General features: G+C 42.0%; 2 protein-coding genes across 2 annotated transcripts in view; one reads left to right on the plus strand and one right to left on the minus strand.

Annotated features, from left to right (window-relative positions):
- pcxb (pyruvate carboxylase b) overlaps nt 1-19543 on the plus strand; it is a 309723-nt gene that overhangs the window by 185747 nt on the left and 104433 nt on the right. The window lies entirely within an intron of this gene.
- Nucleotides 1-19543, minus strand: part of LOC115775143 (leucine-rich repeat and fibronectin type-III domain-containing protein 4) — a 38803-nt gene that overhangs the window by 5809 nt on the left and 13451 nt on the right. Inside the window, exons 2-6 of the mRNA XM_030722660.1 lie at nt 14373-14981; nt 14120-14282; nt 12544-12714; nt 10567-10728; nt 8388-9119 (exon numbers count right to left, since the gene is read on the minus strand). Of these exons, the coding sequence (XP_030578520.1) occupies nt 8388-9119; nt 10567-10728; nt 12544-12714; nt 14120-14282; nt 14373-14955 (1811 nt within the window). The 5' untranslated portion in view covers nt 14956-14981. The remainder of the gene's footprint in view (nt 1-8387; nt 9120-10566; nt 10729-12543; nt 12715-14119; nt 14283-14372; nt 14982-19543) is intronic.

Consider the following 19543-nt stretch of genomic DNA (forward strand, 5'->3'; position numbering starts at 1 on the left):
TGCTTAAATAAACAGTATTTGTGTAATTTATATTTTGAATGTGATTTTTGTGGTTACATCAAATTGTTCTAGACCTGGTGTTTTTGTGCACTATATTGCCAAAAGTATTCATTCGTCTACTTTCACGTGCATATGAATTTGAGTGACGTCCCGTTCTTAATCCATAGGGTTTAATATGATGTCGTCCTACTCTTTGCAGCGATAACAGCTTCAACTCTGCACTGGTGTGCAGTCATGCTGGAACAGGAAGGGACCATCCCCAAACTGTTGGTAGCAGGAAATTGTCCTAAATGTCTTGGTGTGCTGAAGCATTAAGAGTTCCTTTAACTGGAACTAAGGGACTGAGCCCAGCTCCTGAAAAACAACCCCACACCATAATCCCCCCCCTCCACCAAACTTTACAGTTGGCACAGTGCAGTCAGATAAGTACTGTTCTTATGGCTACCGCCAAACCCAGACAGTCCATTGGATTGCCAGATGGAGAACCGTGATGTGTCACTCCAGAGAACACGTCTCCACTGCTCTGGAGTCCAGTGGCAGCGTGCTTTACACCACTGCATTCAACACTTTGTATTGTACTTGGTGATGTAAGGCTTGGATGCAGCTGCTCGCCCATAGAAACCCATTCCACGAAGCTCTCTACGCACTGTTCTTGAGCTAATCTGAAGGCCACATGAAGTTTGAAGGTCTGTAGCGATTGACTGTTGCAGAAAGTTGGTGACCTCTGCACACTGAGCGATTTTTATGTGGCCTACCACTTCATGGCTGAGCTGCTGTCATTCCCAATCACTTCCACTTTGTTATAATCCCACTAACAGCAGAGTGTGGAATATTGAGTAGCGAAGAAATTTCACAAATGGACTTGTTGCACAGGCAGCATCCTATCACAGTACCACGCTGGAGTTCACTGAGCCTCCTGAGAGCGACCCATTCTTTCACAAATGTTTGTAGAAGCAGTCTGCATGCCTAAGTGCTTGGCTTATTCACCTGTGGAGGTTATACACCATGGAAGTGATTGGCACACCTGAATTCAATGATTTGGATGGGTGAGTGAATACTTTTGACAATAAAGAGTGTGTCTGGATTACCCTAACACACCTGTAAGCTTTTTGCACTTGTTGAAGTGGAACATTGATTTGGTCCCCCATTGTGTGACCGTGCCGCACACACATGCACACTTCGAGTGAATCTTTGAGTCATTTTTCTAATCCTTTCACACATTTTTTTATTTCACTCTGTCCTCTGTTCTTCCCTCTATACTCCTTTTAAAGCTCTTTATCAATCCTCCACCATCAATGCGTCTAGCTCCCCCCCCCCCCCCCCCCCAGATTTCCTCCTCCTCACTGATCAGCCTCTCCTTATCTGTTCCACATCCCTTACCATTTTCATTTCTGTGTAATTGCCCATCCCTCTTTTCCATTTACCTAAATCTGCAGTGGTGCAATCTTTGGGTTCCATGTTCAACCTCTTTTACAACATCACTTATAGGTTATGCTCCTCACTCATCCTCGTCTCATCCTTCGCATCTTTTACCTCATCTGCTTGCCTCAAATCCTTTGATATTTCTCACCAGGCTCTACCTGCCCTCCCAGCCTCTCTCCTTTTCACAGTCACTCCACTATATCTCTATTAGCCACACCAATAACCATGTACCATGATTGAGCATCCAAGGTCACTCTTCCTCCCCTCTCTTCTGCCTCCTCTCCTTCTCTGTCATCTCTTTTTTAGATACCCCTGCTCCTCCCTCATCCTCTCTCGCCTCCACTTTTCCTTTTCACTACCACCTCTCCATTTGCACTGATCTTATTTCTTTTTCTCCCTCTGTTCCCCACCCCCTCTGTCTTGTCTCCCACCCCGTCACTGCTTCCTCCCTTATGAGATTGTGAATCACCTCTCTAGTTGTTTTTTTTGCTACGGTGGGACCGACAGAAATAGGCAAGCAAATTCAGTAAAATATACATGGAAGACCCAGACACATTCACAACCACATGCATCTTTGATATGCTGATTCAGTACCACTCACTGCATTATTCATTTTTTTTTTTTTTTTACCCATATTTAGCTAAGTGGTGTGGGTACACGTGAAATAATAATCTGCTAAAACCTCGGTGCTCGAGACATGCATCTCTTATAATTCGGACTACTCGTCGTGGACTACTCGTCGTGGACTACTGCTGAAATTGATTTAAATGGTTGGGATGTTGCCTGTATTTGCCCTGACTCAAGCTTTGTGCACCGGCTTCTAACATACTAAGAGTGTGCGCGCGCGTGTGTATGTGTGTGTGTGTGTGTGTGTGTGTGTGTTTCCACCTCTGTGCTTCTAATTATGGTTAAGCCCTGCAACGGCATGCACATTCACAGATGCAGGAAGAAAGCGAACGAGACAAGGGAGTGCTTTGTTCAAGCCGGTGACACAGAAACGAGTAATTATTAGTACCCGGGAGAGTAAGGAAGAGAGGAATAGAAGAGCGTGATGGAGGGAATAAAGGAGTGGTGGAGTCCTACCCCCACCCCGGACTTTCACTCTTTTCTTGTTATTCTCACTGTCTCATGTCTTCCTCTTCTCTGTCAGTGTTACCAAGTCTGGTGGTCTGACACCAGACAAGATTGGGCACAGAGAGCAAAAGCCAGAGGAGAGAGAGAGATGAGGAGGAACAACAAAGCAATTATCTCCTTCTGGCTGACATCTATCCCGCTCTCCCCCCACCCCATGTCACGCCTTTTGTTCGTTCACTCTTTCCTACATACATTTTTAGTCTTGATTCGTCAGACTGTTTATTGCCTTGTTATCTGTCTCTCTCAATTTTGTCTGCTCTCTTCTGTTTTCCATGATCAGAATCTTTTTTTTTCCCCCCTCACTTCCACATTTTGTTTCATCCCTCCCTCTCTTGTTGTGTTTAATCTTTCACTTAACTCTCCCTCGTTTAGCCTGATTCAGTTGTTTTCTTTCATTCTCATTTCATTCTGTGACCTTCTTTGTGTTATCGTTGCTCCCTCTTCACTTTATTTGTAACCACACAAAAGTTAATAGGAATCTCACTGTCCGCCCTGCACTACCTCCTTTCCCCATCCTCTCCCTTTCTGTGACGCTACAGAATAATATAATGTGACATGTATTGAGTGCTGACCCTGTTCTCTCCCCCTTCCTTTTTAAGCCTCTGATATGAGCTGACGTATGTATTGACACAGTAGTTTAACACTTAATTAGATCTTCCCATGGGGTAAAACTCGCCCCCCTGTTTTGGTCCATCTCTCCTTTTCCCTTCCCTCTGTCTGTTCAGCTGTCCAGGTCCTTGTTTGTTCATCTTGCCTTCCTCTTTCTCAGTCTCTGCCTCTGCATGCTCCTCCTGTATCTCTTCTTGCCTCCTTATCAATCCCTACCTCAGTATTTGCACTTGTCTTACTTTTATGATGTCTTGTATTGGTTACCAGGTTAAATTGGAGCACTGTGTATCAGTTTCCATTCCAGTATCATAAATATGAGACCCTGTCAAGATTTTTACTTTATTTTTTTAATTGAAAAAACACTTTTTACAGTGTTCTGTATTTTTTTTTTTCCAATTTGGCTGTTTTTATTGCCTTGACCTACATTTTTTTTTTTTTTTTTAAATGTTTCCCTCTTTCAGTGAGCACATTGAGGTTACATGTACTGAAATGTGCTATATAAATAAAAGTGACATTGACATTGGCACGTAGTTTAATGTACCTAAACTAATACCCTGTGTCAACATGTATAAATATATCCATGGCTCAGTTCCCTGCTCGATCAAATATTAGTCAGTATACGGTGTATAATTTGCAACAGCAAAAATGTGTAATGCCAACACCTAATTTTCAGGATCTATTTCCTTTTTCAAACCCCTCTCCTTTTGTGACTCATTAGCTGTGTTCTCGGCTTTCTATTTCTCAGCACGCTCCTTTCCTGCGGCTTTCAAACTCTCATCCTGTACTTTTCAACAGTGCGCCCCTTTTTCTTACACACAACTTTCATTATTTCCTCAAACTCTGCGTGATTTTTTTTCTCTCCACTGTACTCCCCCTGTGATCCTTCTCTGTTGCCATTAAATTTTGTGTCAAACGCTGCACTTTGAGTGCCCAGCAGAAAGGTCGGTCCTGTGGTGACTGGGGAGCAATTGTGAAAATTGTCAAAGATACTCCACTCCTTCCTGCGCACTTTGAAGGCTGTTGTTGAACCTAACGAGAATCTTTTGGCTCCGACACGTACACGTGTCGTTCAGATGCCCCCCTCTGACATATCAGTGATTCAAAACTGATTAACCACTGGAAAGCAGTTGTGAAAAATATACATTTACACTTAAAAAAAAAAAAAATATGAAGCCAATGAAACAACAGACATCTTGTATAATTCATAGTGAATAATATATTATACAGAGGTCGGGCTCAGTTACTTAGGTTGAAAATGTATTTTCTATAAAATATTCCTACATCAGACAATATTCCTGTGAAACTCAGTGGTTTTATGCACTTTTTGCTACATGTTAGGTGGCTTTTGTGACTGGGAGAGTGGGTTCCATTCATTCCTATCTAATCCCAGGCCATTTTATGGGTGCATTTTGCACTGTCTACTTTGTATTCTTACATACGGTACACAAAATATATAAATGTTTCAATTCAGTATCACAGCTGCCATTAAAGGTTCACAGAGATGTAATTTTGTCTGATAAGGGTTGATGGCTTCCAAATTGTCTGACTGCATGTTCTTTGTGATTTATAAGTGCTGACAAAAGCACACTTTTGAACAGCTGGTGCTCCATCGGTTGCTTTAAAAGTGCTGGCTCATTAATGTGGACTCATACTTAGTCCTGTTCTTTGTCCTTCAGGTAGGCCAGTCCCACGTGTGGGCAGAGAAGACGTAATAATTGCTCACAGTATTCAGCAACCAGGAGATTCTTTTTTGTTTCTTTTTCTTTTGCTGGGCTTTTCAGAATCTGAACAGCATGTCACATTAAAGGATCAATGATCATGTGATTAAAGTGTAGCAGAGCTTCAAGAAGGAAGCTCACGTCATGTTGTGACGGGTACTAAGGGTGAGGGGGTTGAGCAGTGCTCAGAGGAGGCCACACAGATGATGGATCCACCTGGCACTGTCACAGGTGCCAGCAGAATTACAAGGCATGCTAAAATGGAGGCTGGTGTTGTCTAACATACGACTGACCTTTTTATAAAAAGATGACTCAGTCTGGCAGTGACACAATGTGCTCTGCTGTTCTGTGATCAGTATGCCTCCATCTTACTATGCACTCATTTCTTGTCATTTCTCAAAGATTCCTTTTTTTTTTTTCCCTGTTTCTTTGCCTTAATTTCCCAAATGCTCTCATTTTTTTTTCCCCTTCTCTCCCTCTTTGAATCCTTACCCCAAAGGTGGCTGGTGTTTTCTCCTCCTCCCCAAATTCAGCAACACAATCTAAACACAAATCCCAGATAAAAAGGCTGAAATCTCACTCTCCTGGTCTCTCCTTTTGAATTTCTAAGCTACACTTCCTTTGGTTGATCCCCCCCCACACCCCCACACCCCCCCGACTTGCTAGCTGGTGTGAAATTGCAGTTGGAACGGGCACATTGATGGCAAGATTGAAATCTGTACTGGAAATTCTTGGCAGCATTGTGGTACGCTGCTTTTCAAATGCTCCCTTCTCAGTTTCCTCTTTCTGTCCTGAGAGACAGATTCCAGTGTTTCCTCCTGGTTGTACCTCAGAGCCGCTGGACTTCTCCGTCTCCTGTTTCAACCTGTTTTTCCAATTTGACCTGTTAAAATGACCGCTGCCACTCTGACAGTTGCACCCCCCCCCCCCCCCCCCCCCCTCTGTTTTATTGGCGGTGGGATTTGTTTAGTCAAACGTCAGTTTGCTTACTCCCCTGTGATCCCAGCTTGTCAGTGGCTCAGTCTTTCATGCTTAACTCCTCTATTTTCTTTGTTTTGTCTGTATCGTGGCTTCACAGCTGAGCTTTCACACCTACTGATGCTGCTGTTTCTTTAAAGTTGCTTAAGAAAAGAGCCAGTGTCAACCTTTTTGTTTTGAAGAGCGAAATTCAGCTGGACAAAGAGGATTAAAAAGAAATATTGGAAATACCTGTACAAAGTTTGCATTCTAATACAACCATCCTTGAAAAAAAAATATTACATTAAATACTAAAATATTTAGTTTTTAATGCAAATTTATTACAGCAGTTAACCTGGCACTGTTAACTTGTTGTGTCTAAATTTAAAGAGACAGTGTATATACTCTGAGCTTAGCTTTGTAGAGAGAACCAAACTTGTTTCCCTGTTATCAGAGGATTTTCTACTGAGACATTAAAACTACTGACCAGCGAGGGACCTGAGATCTCATTGAACTCATTTTTTACGTGCTTTGTTTTTGAGTCGTAATTGTAATTTTATTAATTTGGTAATTGTGTAATTGGGACTATGTAGAATCTGCACACTATTTGTTTTGATGTTGCATTTCAGTTGGACATCTTTTGTCTCTGTCCTTTCAGCTACCAACCTTCTTTCCAACAGAGGAGCATTTTTCACAAAATTGCCTCGTCTCCATTTCTAAATGGTCCTGCTCCCTTGTCACATTACTCCTCTTTACTTTGTTTTTTGTTTTTTTTAAATGTCTTCTTCCTATCTGTCTCTCTCTTACATTCTCCTTTCTCCTTTATTGCATCAGTTCTCCCAGCCGCCCTCTTTCTTTCATACCCAGGTGCATATCTGTGTACAGACTTTCTATTTAAGTTAGGGATTTAAATACCTTCCCTCCCTCTCTCCACCCTCGCTTCCCTCATTTATTTTTTTTTCCCGCCGAGGACCATGTGGGCCTTCCACTCTCTTGTCCTCCTTACTGTCTCCTTTCACACATCCTGATTTTTATCTCCGTCTTACCAAGTTGATTTGGGCAGAACCCACCTTCCCCTTTCCCCCAGTCCATCTTCTCAAAGTCTCATTCATGTCTAAATTTATCTGCTCTTCCCTTTTTTTTCCTGCATCCTTCACTTCTGGTATTACTACTTCCTCTCCATTCACCTTTTTACACTCAGCCCAGGCTACCACGGTTCTTACTTTGCTCTCAAATCTTCTGATTATAGCCATTTTTTTTTCCCCCAATTATCTTTCCACCCATCTCTTTTCTGCACTGTTCATATCATGAGTTCAACTCCCTACCAGTACACTTAAAGCTTAACACCTTCTTTATAATACCCGAGGGAAGCCATGTTGAGCTCCTGCATTGCTTTCAACTAAGATAAAAAGCAAACACACAAATAATGCCACAATGGCAGTCGCTGCTCAACCAACCCTCGTTGTCTGGTTCCATCTTCTTTTCACTGTTTCAGCCACTGCAGCAATAACCCCACGCATAATGTTTAATCAGTCTGCGCTCGTAAATTCAGAAGCCGTAAACTTTGAATGTGCACCGCCATAATTCATGAATGGCGCCATAGTATTGTACATGTAAGCACACCAAGTAGCTAAAAGAACCACACTACTTTATACTGGGAAAAGCAACAGTCTCATCCCGCATCCACCCATCTCAGACTTGCCCTTCAGCTTCATTTAGGCTGCTTTTGCACATTTTTCTCTTGATCTTAATGATAATTTTGTGGGGAATCATAATTTCCCATGCAAGCCTGATATTTTATAAGTGAAAATGAAAAGACATGCTTTTACAGAAATTTTCTTTTGGTCTGAAGTAGAACTTCTCGCATATCCACAGCTACGTCACACCTTACAGCAGCTACATCAAAACGGTGCGCATTATTTGCAAACACTTTCTCAGACATGAAGATTATTTTGTTTTACCGTGTTTTTTCCAGACCTGTACCCTGTACTTATATTCCGTGGCATAAATGAGAACTTTAAACCACACATCCAATTTTTCTAAGTGGTTATTTATCTCCCTACACGTTGCATCACTCTGTGCTACATGTTTTCATGTTGCACAGCGCACACATTTTAGAAAGCTCCCCCTCCCTCAAAATCTTTTATTTTCACAATGTTATCCACATGTGGCTGGTGGGGTTTGGTTTCATTCAGTGATTGAGATAAATTATTAATTATCTCTGGTCCACTGTTGCTTCATTCCACTCCCCCATTTATTCTGCCCTTAAGCTATCTGCACACCCATATGCAAGATGAACAGTTTGACTAGTGAGGTGTGATACTCTAATGGATAAATATTTAAAATGGTTAGCATGAAAGATTTACTTTTTTTTTTTTCTTTTCTTTTTTTTTTTTTTTTTTTTTGAAAAGCTGGGATGACCCTGCAAAATTGTAAAGGAGAAGCTTATAAGGCAGTGGATTGGAAAGTATCTAAGCTACTTTAAAAGGAAAGGTTCATAGAAATGAAAGCTTTCATTTGCATTGAGAGAAATAAAGTTGAACTAACCTGTAGATGAGGGTCTCATCGGCAGTGCAGTTGTACTGTATCTGATACATCCAGACAACATAAGCTCCAGACAAACGCCCCAAATCCCATCGGACCTGAGCCGATGTCGACGTTACTCCCTGTACTCCAACCATCCTTCCTTCCTCTTCGTCTCCATCTTCTTCCTCCATGCTTCCTCCTTCAGCTCTTTCCCCTTCAGAGGCCCTACTGCTGTCATTCTCTTCATCCTCCCCTCCAACTCTTCTCCCATCCTCTGCCTCTCCTCCACGTCCTACGCCATTGTTAATCCCTCCATTTTTGGCTGTGCTAATATCCGATGAGCCTGGATCGGTCCGTAAAATCCCATTGGTTATGTTCCTGTTCTTGGTGTTAACACTGTTGCTCCCTGTGTTTCCACCTACTCCACCCCGGTGAGGCAGGGGGATTATTTTGAGGTCCACAGTGGCAGTTGCTTCACCTGCTGCATTTATTGCAATACATGTGTATGCACCATCATCCCGGGCAACTGTTACCAAGATATCCAAGGTCCCATTGCTAAAGGAGCTGGTCCGGGATGAGTTGGCTATGATGCGATCATCTGGTGAAACCCAGTGGACTACTGGCTCTGGGTCACCGATGGCACGGCACTTCAGTGTGGCTCGCTGGCCCTCCAGCACCCACAGCTTGTGGGTGTGACGAGTGATGAGAGGTGGTTCGCATGTGAACTCTTCCTCGGGAATTGACCAGAAATATCTGAGAGCAAAGGAGGGAGACCAATAAAGCCAGAGAGAGAGGGTGAGGTTGGCTAATTACAGGAGTTTGTCTCTATACCTCCAAGATGTAGATTACTCTTAATGTCTGCTATATGTGCTCTTACATAAGATGCAGGGTAAGAAACAATAATGTGTTGTGGTCGGTATAATTTACCTTGCTGTTCTTCAGAAAACAGGACAAAACAATAAGTCATTAACTATGTTGCAATGAGTCACACCACAATCATATATGTAGCTTATAGTGTGAAGACCCGTGCTTACTTCCATCTAACTTTAAGCACCTCAGTACTCACTAGAAAGATCACACCCATCTTTAAACTTGAGCTTTACTCAGCTGGGGGGGGGTGGGGGATCTCGCACAAATTCAAAGCTGTCATATTGACAAAATCTGTCCCCAGACAGCCGCAAACATCTGACTAAATTCTTCAAACCACCTTTGTAGTCATTACCACTATACTGAGAGCCACCAGGATCCCATGATGACGCACACACAAGCTCAAAATACTCAAAATGTGAACAATACCAGGCTGGTAATGACAGCAGGGGCAGATGATGACAGCAGATGCTCTTTTTCTTCATAAGTTAATTTTCAGTGTGTGCTTTTCACTACAGAGTTAGACTAGAAATTTTACAGAGAGAGATGCAGGAAGGAGAGTTAGTAAAATAAAGGCAAAATGTCACACCAGTGTGTTTAAAACACTTGGTTTGTGCAGAAAATTTAAATTCAAAACATTATTTAGCCTGTAATCATGACATTGCTCCCCTGGCATCATCATACTATGTTTGTAGTGAATGGTTGTTCCTAAACACCTCCAGATGAGCCTATAAAACTACATAGGGGTACCAAGATTCATAATATCTATATGGTGAGGGGGGGAATCTTTCTGGACATTTGCATAAAAGCCATGATTGACATAAAAGGCCACAAGCAGTCACTGCTTTTTCAGTCATTTCCATTTTAATTTTTAATGTTTACAATTAAAAACCTCTATTGTTGATATTAACGTATGGGTTCCATCCTTTCTTATAAGCTAAATGTTCCTATTGCATTTCTAATGGTTCCAAATTGTTGTGAATTAAATATGTTCTCAAAAGTGTAGACTGAAATCCACATCATGGCTAAAAACCCAACCACCTGTGTCAAGGTGATAATGAAGCGCTTTCTTGCAAATGTAATAATTCCAAAGGTATGCAAAAGCCAATGAATCGGTCTTTTTACATCACACAATTTAGATTTGTTTATACTTGTTTGGATAACTTCCAACAATGCACATTGAAATGGGGAAACAGACAGTGCATGGGTAAAAACCAGGCACTCATGTCTGAGCATGAGTGACACAAACAAGTGCTGCAGGCCTGCTAGCAGAGGAAAGCTTCACTTATGAGAATCAGGACAGATGGTCCATTGTCCAGCTAATGATGTTTACCTTCCAGCCAGGTGAGCAGGAGTAGCACACGTCTCCATGTCGTCTCCACGGATAAGGCGCCTTAACCAAAGCAGTTCACAATTGCAGTGCAGCGGGTTCCCCCCAAAATTTAGGCTTATGACAGCATTGTAGGGGGTGGGGCTTATTGCACCTGTCTGAGACCTGAAAATAATAAAACAAAAGCAATCAGCTCACTCGCATAATGATGCCTTACTGGGCTTCAAGTTTGTTTTGTTTTTAATGTATGTTATCTCTCATATTGAAACAATTACATGTAGTGGATATAAAAGTGTCACAACTCGTGAAGATCCTTAAAATTCAACTTTTTTTTTTTTTTTAAATAAAACTTTATGCTTTGAACATTCAGCTTTGGGAGAAAAAAATGGCAAGCGATTTTAAGAATGGTGGCAGAGGGTGCAGCACGTCTTTCATGCACTTGTCCTCAGACAGGTTAGGAGTCAATGTGGTACAACTCCAGGGTCGGCAATTCACCATCAGATGTGAGCATGCCTTGTTTTACACTGCATTTGAGAGTTATCATCCTCTCTCCTGTTTGCTTCTAACAAACAGCCTTCTGTTTCTGCCAGAAATCTCAGCCTTGGATGCATCAGTAAGTACAACTATTCAGTAATCCAGTGTGGAAAAACTGGTACATAAAGCTGTCTTGGCTCACCACAAATGTTTAGCTTTGGTTCTCATTTTGACGAGTGGTTTAGAGACCACTACTTGTCACTCTGAGAACCCTAATAGGCAGCCTTCTTATGCCAGTACTTCTGCTGATTGGAGTGTTGCAATTTTTGTTTAACAAATTCTGCACCTTCTTGAGGTTAATTGGACAAAGCTTAATGGACAAACCTCAGCTTTCTGATTGTGTGGTCACTTTATTCTGATTTAATGTCCTTTGTACTGATTTACTGCTGCAGAGTATTTTACAATACACTTCCTCCTCCCAACCTTGTACTGCACAGCCATATTTGGAAAATGTAAGCAGTGACTTCATGTTGATTTATTGAACATCAAATCTACCTTCGTGTCATCTGGGCACATGCATCAATGGAAGGGAAAGCATTTTGTGGAAATGTGAGCATTTGTAGAAAGAAGCTTGAAATTTGCTTAATCGATTGCTGATCTAGCTGTTGTGTACAATTGTAAATATTCATGTTATGTGTCGTAACTTTTTTTTTTTAAATGTTTCTAAAGCCTTAAATTTGAGAACATGTGAAACTGCATTGAATAAACTTGGTAAAAATGGATGCATAGCATGGCTATATTGGAAGCGCTGTACAGCACATTCATCCTGAACTACATGTTAAAATGATTCAGTTCAAGCATTCAGGTTTCCCTTTTAAATCTGAAAGCATAAAGATGAATTTGAGGGGAAATTATGATTAAAGTGATCATGCGACCTCAGATTTTAACCTGTTTTTAAAAGCTGCCCTCAGCTGAAACTTTTTTTTGCTAATCAAAGCACTGGTTCTGGTTTATGATCTCACATCTGTCATAGTGTGCAACATATTCACTAGACAAGTGAGTTAGAAGTCATCTCAATGCAACAGCTCATACAGTTGATTTGATGAAAATGTCAGTTCCACTGAGTTCCAGTTGACCAAAGCTGTATCACAGCTTTGATTTCCACATTAGTTGGCGCATAGTTGACAGCTTTACAACGAGTGCGTGCTTCTCTTTTTAACCTTCATATTCCTTGTCATCATTTCAAAAGTTGAAATATCTCAGCCAGTGAACTGTTAAGAATTTAAGGTGGCACATAGATGCTGTTCATTGGGTTAATGAAATGGTAAAATAAGTAGTGAATGTTGTGACAGACTTTAATGTCAGCACGCTGGCATTGTCTTCCTGTGTTTCTGTGAAAAGCACCCTGTTTAAAAACCACGCTGGTAGCTGTATGGTGTCTGCAACAGGACATTTCTTCTAAGCTACTTCTGAGGGGAAACATAAAAGTTGAAGCTTAAAAGCTACCTTGCAAAGAGAGGATCAGGAGGTAGGGTTCGTAGCCTGTTAGAGGTCATATCCAGCCTTGCAAGCTTATACAGCTCTCCAAAGACTCCTTCCGCTATGTGATCTATCAGGTTATGGTCCAGGTTCAGTGTGTGCAGACTGGCCATGTTCTGAATGGATTCCCATGGTACCCTGTAGATATAAAATAGAACAATGGCTACTGTGAGATTTATTGAATTAGTAAACTTTGCAGTAAGGTTGGTCGTGCACTGTAAAGCCGGAGAACTGAGTAACAGCAGCTCTAAAGATAGATCTGCCCCTTAAGACTCAGCAAGACATTAACTTTATTAAAGAAAGTGACTGTACTATTGGATCACAGTTCACTTGCTGTTCTCTGGGAATTTGTATTACTCCTCAGAGAACCAACACGCGAAGACGAATTAATAGTGACAACAATGACAGACAACAACAACAGATGCTTGTTTTCCTTCTGAATCCTTTGCTCTATCTGGGTTTACAGAGTCCCATCTGTGACCCGTTGCTGTAGTCATTTAGCATTCCATTAGTGCTGTCATTCCCTGTTTTGGACCAATTAGTGAGTCCAAATGAAATGTCTAGAGCTAGCAAAATGGGGGAAAAATATGAAGCATTTATTTATGGCGTCAGTCACACCAGCCCTGATTTGACCTTTGCTTTTGTATCCAGAAAGTTTACTACTCAACGAGTTGATTCTTAAGCCCATTTGCTGCAAATGATACTTTTCTTTTTGCAGTTAACTAAATGTATTCAGTGATTTTAATCAGGTAATCAGAAAAGTTGGTAAACACTGATAGCTACAGCAGGTGGTCTCCATTTGTCTGTACAATAGTTTGATTAGACCGTAGGCCTGAAAGGGGAAAGAAGTGCCAGGTATAATTAATTGCACTATGTTTATGGTTTAGATTATAGTTTGGAGGTTGGAGAAAGGCCAGAGAGCTCCTTTAGAGGAGACAAATGAAATGTCTTAATCAGAGCTGACAGCCCAATGCTGCTGAATTTATCAGTACAGAGGGACACTATGAAGAGGAGAATAGAGGTCTCATAGAGAATATCATCATTGTTCTTACTTATCATTTAGACCAGAGAAGTGGAAAGTAATGGTGTAAGATTCTCCATTGCCCTAGATAGACATGAGGAGAATACTAAACCCTGCACTCAGCCATGTATAGCTGCCATAACAGTGTACACATTGACAGTAGAGTGCTCAGGTGTGTCTTTATCAAGTGAAAGAAAATTAAAAACTACAGTAATCAAAATTGATTTCCTTTCTAAAAATCTTCTGTCATATGTAAAATGGAGAGATCAGTGGAAAGGCACAAAACCTTCACGTGTAGAGTTTTTCTAACAACTTTTCCAGATCTCCAAACTTTCCAGGTGATTACAATACTGCATAGCAGGCTAGTACTGGCTGCCTCATATCAATGGAAGCAGAATACTTTATCGATCGGGCCACAGGTTTGATTCCCCTGGTCTCAATTGTTCCAGTGTGTTTCTACTTAAGTTGATGGCTGGGATGTACGGTGCATTTGGGTGATATCCAACAAAGGCAAAAACTCACCTCCTGAGGTTATTGTAAGATAAGTCGAGGTCTTCCAGTGTGAGCAAGAAGTCATCAAAAGCCTGCACCGAGACCTTGGTCAGCTGGTTGTTGTTGACGATCAGGTGCTGCAGATTGACCAAACCTGCAAGGTCTCTGGGTCCAAGTGTTGTCAAGCGATTACCTGGATGAAACAATAAATGGATAAAAACACTTAGTGTTCAAGGCTTGAATCAATTAAAGTACTAAGTGTCAAACAACTCTTACTGCTCACCATCCAGATGCAGAGAGCGCAGACTCTCCAGGTCAGCAAAGGCCATTGGTCGGATAAGGTGGATGGTGTTCCTTGACAGTGTCAGATCAACCAACCCGGTCATGTTGACAAAGTCATTTCCGCCCACTTCTGTTATAAAGTTATCAGCCAGTCGCAGCTCAACTGTCCGCCGGTCAACATGCGGTGGGACAAACAGGAGGCCTTTGTCGGCACAGAGGGTGCTGAGTGACTCTGAAAGGTTTCGACACACGCAGTGGAAAGGACAGGCCGAGACCACACCCCACGTCTCTCCTGCACCAATTAGAGAAGGCAGCAGGCAGCATGTGACCAGAGTCAGCCAGTGAAAGACCGGGAAAGGGACAGAGTCTGGGAGGGTTCTCTTTGTAGTCCTGGGACAGGCGCAGTGGAGGAGATGGGATGAAGTTGACAAAGATGAAACAAAAAGAGGGGAGAAAAGAGAGATGGACAGAATGGATGGAGGGAAGAGGGAAGGGAAGGTGGAGCCTTCTGCTCTGTGTTCGGGATGATGTGTGTGGGGCAGGTGTTTTTGTCTGCAGGGATTGAGGGGTGGGGGGACAGGCATGGTAGAACGCCTGGCTATTCACAGACCTGGAGAGTTGGAGAGAGAGAGGGAGGGGAAAAAGATTAGATTATTTTTTTAAAGTTGGTCATATTTCTAAGATAAGATATGTTTGAAGGCTTATTTGTGTCTGCTTTTCTGTCTTCCACCTACTCTGACTAGACAGAAATGAAACAAGAGCTTGTTTTACACACATGCATACTTGTGTGCGTCAAGGGCTCCTTCTAAACCAGTACCACTCTGCACTAGTGCCTACGTGGTGCTTTGTAGCAGTCTATATTGAAAATGGTCAACTCCCCTGCTGTTCATGTCATCTTCTTTTTTTGGGGGGGGGGGGGCTTACATGTACACTCTGTCCTGTCTACCTCTTCACCATTATAGCTCATTGCCTAGCAACAACATCCCAAAAGACTGAACATGGCCAGTCCCCATAGTAACAGTTACCTAGAAACATGTGAGAGTGGATTACTGTTATATCATAGGACCCTTTCTTAAAACTGTGGGTCAGGGACTCAAACTGGGTCAGCAACCTATCAGCCTGGATTCCACAGCAAGACTCTAATCAAGCACAGTGCAGGTGTTGGTAAGCTTGGTGGTATTAAACATGCCAGGGTCCCACTGTCAATCTCACTCACAGTATGTATGCCAATACAGAGTCCTTCTAGAAGCAAGTCTTTCTACTTTGCTGTTGTCTTGGTTAGGACTTCAGACAGTTATGCTTCCTTTTCCACTAGTACCTACTTGGCTCAACTCGACTGAGATTTTAGGATTTTCCATTAGCTGGTAGTACCTTGGTACAAGGTACTTTTTTTTAGTACCTACTTGGCCGGGTTTCCAAGTGAGCTGAGTTGAGCCGAAAAAGTGACGTCAATTTGAATGCTTGCCGCTGGTTGGCCAAGGAGTGACGTCACTAGACAAGTCATGAGAGACTCCTTCACAGGAATCAAACCCGCTGTTTTTGAGATCCCGCAAAGAGGCAAATGGCTACACACTAACGAACACAGATGTTTTTGTGCTTCCTGCCATTAGCCGCCATATATACATTTAAGCCAATCATGTGGCTTAAATGTTTTCCAGTTTGGTTGTTTTTGTTTTTTTTTTTTTTTTTGTTTTTTTTTTGGTGTAAGGGCCAAGTCAGCTGTTGTGGATTTAAATGCCATTTTTCTGCCTTTATCTTGTCACTACCACTGATTGCCCTGCCTAATAGTTGTTATAGCAACTGTAACCTAGTTATAGAAAGAGTGACAGGGATTGTTGATGACAGTCAGAGGCATGGTGAGTCACAGACGGGCACAAAAACATCCCTGAAGAAAAATGGGAAAATTTTTACGTGACGCAATTGGAAATTTGTTGAGCAGAAACTAGAGTGTGGTGATTATACAGTGATATACAATATATGCAACCTAATACTTTTGAGTAATGACCAGGCATAACTATACATCACGCTGACTTTACAGGTTGACACAAATTGCAGCTCAATATTTTCCATTAGATTCTAGCTTTACTCTTTCTGCCTGAAACTAAAGGAGCTTTTACCATGTAGCTCAGATAGCGAGGCAGTGTTAATGTAATGTTAATGCTGATTTTTGTATTCTCCTCCCTGCTACGTGGCTTGTTTTGGTCTACTTCCAAAATGTGAGCTCTGTATTAGACTGGGCTATATAGTCAGATATTTTTTATTTATTTTTTGAACCATGACTTTGCATCGAATAGATGAGGAATCTAGTACACTCAAGAATTACTTTACTACTTTATTGAATGGTGCCATAGCTGTTTTAATATCAAGCATTTCCTTTTGGAACATAATGTTTGGGCAGAGCATTAAACCAATGGGGTATTGGTTATAGAGGCAATTGGAGTTTGGTTTGATGGGATGGGCAGAAAACCAAGTTTCTGCCCATTCAGTGGAGCGTCAATAGACTGCAGTGTTAGAAAACATTGCTTTTTGCTACTTATCTTTAAATACTTGAGTGCCTCATGGTGGTTCTGCAAAGCTGTAATGACTACCAGGAACTCGGTTTTCAAACCCAGCCTAAAAATAAAACTCCAAGATGCACTCCAGCTTGGCAATTGTATCATGGGTTATTTCCCTATGTCTAGTGTCATCATTGCCCAAAAAAAAAAAGCTTGCAGGAGAAAGGGAGATGAGGGGGAGTGTGGGGAGATAAAGTCACAAAAGCCTGCAGTGACAGCCAGTCCCCGGGGCAGGGCGATGCTGGAAGTCGACTGCTCCTGAACTCCTGTGGAGCCATGCATACTAAAATGTGACACTGCTCTGGCAAAGCGTAATACTACTTAAAGATGTGTCTTCTTGGCCATGCTCCCTGAAAAGCCCTAATGTCAGGTAGTGTCTTTGTGCGAGCAGGGCTCAACCAGCTTACCCCGTACTTGGCTACTGTCTACTTTGCCTTCGGCATGATGAATGTCAGTATGCTCGTGCAGTCCCCGGTTGCATGTCCAGCATGTGTGTTTCCACATCTTCATTTGACCTTTTGTCCATCTTGTTCACCCCCCCCCCCCCCCCCCCCCCCCTCTATTCTTGTTGCCTAGCTCTTCGCACTATTGCTTTCTCAGTCATTTAATAACTCTCCTGGCCTTTCTCTCACTCTGTTTTTAATTTCCACCTTCTGTCTTCTCTTTCTCCTTGTGAAAACCTTCTTTTTGTGCCATGCCTTCCCACACTGTTAACTCCCACACCTCTTTCTTACTGTACCTCCCTGCTTCTTGCTCTGGCTGTTTCCAGGGATCGTGCTTTGTTTCCTTGTCTTCCATCCACTACCTGCAGTTCTCTTCCTTATCTTCCTCTATCCTGTCGCTCCATCCTTACTCACCTTCCATCTTTCTGCCTCTGGCTTCCCTGTAAATTACCACATTTTCTTTCTTTGTCTCATTCCCTCTTTCTCTTTCTCTCCGTCTTGTCTGCCCTTGAGGCAACCTAAGTACGACAATGTTATCAGTCACAGCCCTACCTCACCACCTTCTCCACCAGCTCTGCTTCTGTCATTTTGTCTCATCTCCCTATCGCTTGCCTGCCTCTGCTGCCCTCCATGTCTCCTTGCCGGCGCTGCTCTAACTTTCACTCACCAACTATCCACACATGCAAACCCACACCCTCTGATCCTGCAAGCCACACATGATTATATGCTGTGCTCTGCCTGTCTCAGAGGCACCCTCACTTTCTTTCCTGCCTCCCCTCCATTTATCTAACTTTCTCACTCATCTTTTCTCCCCATCTGCTTTATCTCTTGATTTTTCCCACACTGTCATTTTTCCTCTCTTCTTACCCACTCAGCGTCTCACTCTCTCCCCTTCGTTTGGTGCTCTTCCTCTATTAGGGAGGAGATCTCATTTTCAACCAGAGCAGTGCAGTATTGAAGCTTTCTGACACACAAGTTGGATGTAACTGATGTGCTCAGTTGCTGATCGATCAGAGCCGAAGAGATAGATAGCACCCTGTCCCGTTCATTTACTCTCACTCTTTCTTTCACTCTCTTCTCTCATGCTCTCATCCCATCTTATTTTTTGTTTATTTATTTTTTTCGTTTTTTTTTTTTCCACCTTTTTTTAACAATGATAATTTTAAATGAATTGGGAGTTGTTTGCTTTAACTTTCTACTAAGACTCTCACACCAGTATGTCTGATGCATGATGGCATTTAATTAGTGCTTCCAGGCTAAAATAATTCTGATTCATGTGTAACCTTTAGAGTGACAGACCGACACTGTAGGACATACAGTGGACTGTATTATAGAAGTCGTCTTTTGGACCTTAGCCAGGCCACCTTTTACAGTATGCTTTTATTTAGAATTTTATTGCACTTTTTTTTCCTACACATAAAATGGTAAATGAACTAGTTCTTATATAATGCTTTTCTACTCTAGCTGAGCACTCAAAGCGCTTCTTACAGTATGTCACATTCACACACTTTCATACTCCGACAGTTGCATCGGAGAGCAACTTGGGGTTCAGTATCTTGCCCAAGGAACCAAACCACCAACCTTCTGATTAAATGACCTGCTCTGTCCTGAGCCACATCCACCCCAACCAAATGGTCTCTAGAATAACATTTTTGATTTTTATATTCATTGCAGTATAGCAGGCACCCGGATAACTTCTCCAGCTTGCCTAAAGAAAATAATCTTATACTATAACTATGAAAATCAGCAGATCCTCTTGTTTGAAAAAACTACAGCCATGTTGTTTGCACAGGTAATAAATCCCTGAATAATTCAGTTTTGGCATTGGTTCCTACATTATTTCTCAGGTTCCCTCCCCCACCTGTCAGATAACTCTCTTGCCTGTAATGTAGCATGCAGCAGTGCTGCTTCAGTAGGACTGTAAATCTTAAGTTATCTTTTTCAGTTTTCAAATACTAGCTTAAAAACTGCTTTTGCCCACAATATGTCATTTACCTGCACTCACCTGTTGTATAAATATATAGCTTTTTAATTCCAATTTTCTTTTCTTCCTCCCTTATCTTTTCTTGGCTCTTTGTCTGTTTGTGGTGCTGCTGCAACACTGGATTTTCCCCTCTGGGAATCAATAAGTTCTTATCTCACACTTTGTACTGATGTCTCACAAAGGTATGGTA

Source organism: Archocentrus centrarchus (genome assembly GCF_007364275.1).
Source record: "Archocentrus centrarchus isolate MPI-CPG fArcCen1 chromosome 18 unlocalized genomic scaffold, fArcCen1 scaffold_23_ctg1, whole genome shotgun sequence".
Lineage (NCBI taxonomy): Eukaryota > Metazoa > Chordata > Actinopteri > Cichliformes > Cichlidae > Archocentrus > Archocentrus centrarchus.